At 41.8% G+C, this 4,468-nt stretch overlaps 1 protein-coding gene across 1 annotated transcript; it reads left to right on the top strand.

The window, feature by feature from the left end:
• Positions 1-4: 4 nt before the first annotated feature.
• Positions 5-4,112, top strand: LOC104958957 (supervillin-like; the record flags this gene model as incomplete). The annotated part of the gene is made up of 6 exons (XM_010786793.1): positions 5-18; positions 758-891; positions 1,312-1,470; positions 2,512-2,655; positions 2,871-2,992; positions 3,903-4,112. Coding segments are annotated over 6 exons (768 nt in total), but the record flags the coding sequence as incomplete, so codon positions are not given.
• Positions 4,113-4,468: the final 356 nt, after the last annotated feature.

Below are 4,468 nucleotides of genomic sequence, written 5' to 3'. Positions count from 1 at the left end.
TCACAAGATCAAAGAACAGTGAGTTGTTCAGTTTATTTATTTGTATTTAATTGTACATTTATTTAACCAGGATAGGTCTCATTGAGATAAAAAAATCAAGCGAGTCCTGGCCCAAGAATGGTAACAGCACAGTTACAGACCATTTTAAAACACACAATCACAACACAGTCATTCAACAGTTAGCCAAAGCATTTACAGCCACAACGGCTTCAAGGTCGCTCAGAACAATATCCAATCGCCTGTTGGGATGACCAATTAATCGCAATGTAATGGGCTACTATGAGCTACAATATTTGTAAATATTATTCTGAATGAACTGCATAGATGTCCCAGCCTTCACAATGTACCCTACGCACTTAATAAAATATCTTTGTTTTGTACAGGTCCTCTTTAAAATCCCACTATGATCACTTTAAACATATCATTCAATGATAATGAGAATAATAATGCAAAAATTATCAATCCTTCCAATATCGTAAATCATATCGTATGTGAAATATGTTTTACTAACACTAAGGAGAGATGGTGACTTTACACTGCACTAGAGAGAAGGAGGAGGTTTTCCAGAATCATATAATGTATAACACTTGATACTGTCTGAAGGCATTTGGCAAAAATATGAAACGATGTCCATGTGCTCCTCTGTCTTTGTAGGCTTAGAGGGTTATAATTATCACAACTGGTCGGTGGATGTTTTTAGTTCAAACATCATTACATTTTCTTGTGCATAGATTATATTGTGTTTCTCATTCCTCAGGTGTCCTCTGGAGGCGGGGCTTCACAGCAGCAGCAAGGTGACGATCCATGAGTGTGACGAGGGGGCGGAGCCTCAGGGCTTCTGGGAGGCTCTGGGGAGAAAAGACAGGAAGGCCTACGACTGCATGCTACAAGGTGCCTGCATACTCTGATTACTTAATAATATACACTTGTAGATTCACTCTCAGCTCAAACACAGCTAGAACAGTTCTATTTTGACATAAATTGAATTGATCATACATTTTGAAACTTACATTTGGCCAATTCAAGTTATGGAGGTTGAAATTAAACAATTTAAAAGGCCTCCAATCTGGCTGGATGCTATTTAAAATAGTGCACTTAACATATTGTATCATTATGGAAAAAATAGTTGTTGTTTTAATTTCCTTTTCTGAGATTAACGGCTTTTATTTATACATTTTTTTTACAATAAAAGCCAAAAGTCTCAAATCGCCTACCCTAAAAACACTTTTTTTAGGGCAACATTAAACAACAGGGGAATGGATAACTTAAAAAGATTTATCTTGATGTTGGTTTTTTGATTTCCCTTTTCAGACCCGGGTAAATTCAACTTCACCCCGAGGCTTTTCCAGCTGAGCAGCACATCTGGAGAGTTTGTGGCGAATGAGTTCTTCCACCTGTCCAGAGCTCCACAGCTGGTCAGCTCGCTGCCCTTCCTGCAGGAAGACCTGTACAACGCTCCACAGCAACCTGGTGAGCCTGCACACAAACCAACTTGAAAACAGGGATGGAGTTAAGATAAGAAGATAAGAGAGGGTCCCTGCGGATCCTTAAAAAGTCTTACATTTATTTTTTGATATTCATTAGCCGCTTTCACACCGTAAGTACTTTGCCGTACTTAGTTCCCAGCACTTAGTACCCCCATGGAACTTAAGAGCAGATCGCATTCACACCGGAATAAGTTCCCTGAGGGACGATTACCCAAATGAAGCCGCTGACATCACTTCTTCTTCTTCTGCTTTGGGTTTACTGGCAGGCCACAAACAACTTCACGGCATATACTGCCACCCGAAGTCCGCGGCCGGAAGTCCCCGGAGTTGGGGACTGGCTTCAGTAGAAGCTGCTGGGACTCCCAGCAGCTTCTACTGAAGCCTTCCGAGTAAATTTCCAGAACGCCGACACCTCCTCATCTCCACCGCTCCCATGTTTTTTGTTGTGTTGCCATAAGTTATTCTCTCTCTGTTGGTGCGCGGGGCTAATGCTAATGATGCTAATGCCAGCAAATACGATGGCGGCTTCACAAAACTTTTCAGAGTTTTACGGGGCATGGTTTGCAATTCGCCCAGCCAATCAGAATTTGGAAATGTTTTTCTCCCCAGGAAAGTACCACCTCTCTAGCAGGGACTGAAAAGGGGGGGAAAGTTCTCATGAACTAAGTTCTCCTTTTGGGCGTATTGCAAATTAAAAAAACATACATACAATGTAGAAATAATTGATTGAGGACCAATTTTGGCAGACATATATCAACAGCAAATAAGACTTAGAACATCTACAGTAGATCCCCTCGAGAGGAAGTTTAAATAAAGTGAACGAGCTTCAAAGTTAAGATTTGTGACAGTGAATAATCTAAAGATGGCATTTGCCAACAAGTGACTAGATGAGCCTGCTAAACGTCATCCCGCCGATAATTAGCCGTCTTTAGCTTAGCGGTGGAGACGTGATTTTTGTGTGGTGTGACCATGTCTTGTGCTGACAGATATCATGCAGGAATAAACCCGTTCCTCTCCCTGACAGCGCTGTTCCTGGTGGATAACCTCCACGAGGTGTACCTGTGGCAGGGCTGGTGGCCGCAGGACAGCGAGAGCACCGGCTCGGCTCGTTTCCGCTGGGATGCCGACAGAAAGTGCGCCATGGAGACGGTGCTGCAGTACTGCAAAGGTAAGAAAGTCAATGAAATAAATGCTGTGTGAACGAGATATCATAGATTATGATATTGAGTTTCTATACTTCAAATCCCTCATATGAAATGTGCAGGGCTACAGTCACTCTCATTACTTTTGGATGTGCGTGTTTGTGTTGTTTTTTGATTGTTTGTTAATCCTCTGTCAAGCATTCGTTCATGGTTTGTACTGAAGTGTTTTCCCTTCCTGCAGAGAAGAACGAGAAGAAGCCTCAGAAGTCGTATCTGATCCACGCCGGACTGGAGCCACTCACCTTCACCAACATGTTCCCCAGCTGGGAGCACCGAGAGGATGTGGCCGAGATCACAGAGAGGGTACACACACACACACACACACACACACACACACACACACACACACACACACACACACACACACACACACACACACACACACACGTACAAGTGTGTGTCTACAAAAACAAGTGAGGGAGACTTCCTGCGGCAGTGCCCATTCTGCACAATACGTTGTGTTTTTTGTTGGTATTTAAGGTATCTTTTGAAGCAATTGTATTTGCAACTGTATTTAAAGAGGCCCTATTATTGTATATTTTCCCTTTCCTGTAGTGTGTTATAGGTTTGTGTGCATGGAAAAGCTCTCCAAAGGCTAAGATCCCAAATTTCCCTCCAAAGGGAGTTTCTCTCCCACACACTCTCTCTGGCTCTGGTTTCAGACAGAGGGTGAAAAGAGGTGCTGCAGCACAGGCAGTATGAGACAAATAAAGAGCTTTTTGAACATTAAAGCATGGAGACAGTAGAGGCACAAAATACTAATATGAACCTGAACAATATTTCCTCTTTAATTAAAATAATGAAAGCAGGGATTTTTCTAAACTGTGCTATAAATATATTTACTTAAATTAAAGATCTGAGTACTTCCTCCACCTCTGAATATAACATAATGCATTCAAATCAAATCCAACACCAGACACTTTTTACGCTTCAATGGACAATCTTGCACTAATGTAAGTAAATGTAAAATAAGTGACTGTTATTTTGTATATATTGATTGTTGTGCTTTTATCTCAATGTGTGCATATGTATAAATGTGTCTTTGATTGTGTATATATAGGCATATACATATTTGCATACATATCTTTATATATTTTTGTATTCGTGGGAAGCGGTATTTGGATCTCTCTGTCTGTCCAACACAAACTGAAAGATTGACAATGAAGTTGACTTTGACTTTGAAAGGACTTGATGCAGTGATTTGTGCCTGCAGGAGGCGGAGGTGTGTCACCAGATCATCCTGGTGGAGGACGTGTTGGCGCGGCTCTGTCAGAACACCTTCCCCCTCGCCCAGCTGCAGGCCCGGCCCCTCCCTGAAGGAGTGGACCCCCTCCGGCTGGAGATATACCTCTCGGACCAGGACTTTGAGGTCAGAAAGCCTCCTGAAAACCTGCTGCACCAAACCTGATTTACTTTGTTTGTGATGTCCAGGCAGGGTTACATATAGGGCTGCATGAATTGAAATTTAAATTTAAATTATTTGAACTGAAACTGCAATTGCAATATGATTCACACTGTTGTGATGACTCTTTATTATTCAGCTGTGTATTTGATAGGAAGCCAAAAAAACATCAAGATATTTCCAGAAGCTGCTCCATCCAGCAGACATACATGTAGAGCAGGGGTGTCCAAACTACGGCACGGGGGCCAAATGCGGCCCGCGGACCATTTTGAATCGGCCCTCAGCAAATTAAAAAAGTAAAATGAAATACGGCCACAAATAAAACTTCTTAAATATATATGTTCAAATATATTACACAGTATTCAAGTGTTAAGAAG

This window comes from Notothenia coriiceps, unplaced genomic scaffold, assembly GCF_000735185.1.
Source record: "Notothenia coriiceps isolate Sejong01 unplaced genomic scaffold, NC01 NC01_scaffold00029558, whole genome shotgun sequence".
Taxonomy (NCBI): domain Eukaryota; kingdom Metazoa; phylum Chordata; class Actinopteri; order Perciformes; family Nototheniidae; genus Notothenia; species Notothenia coriiceps.
The sequence above is the reverse complement of the archived record's forward strand: the minus strand, read 5'-3'. Positions and strand labels throughout refer to the sequence as shown.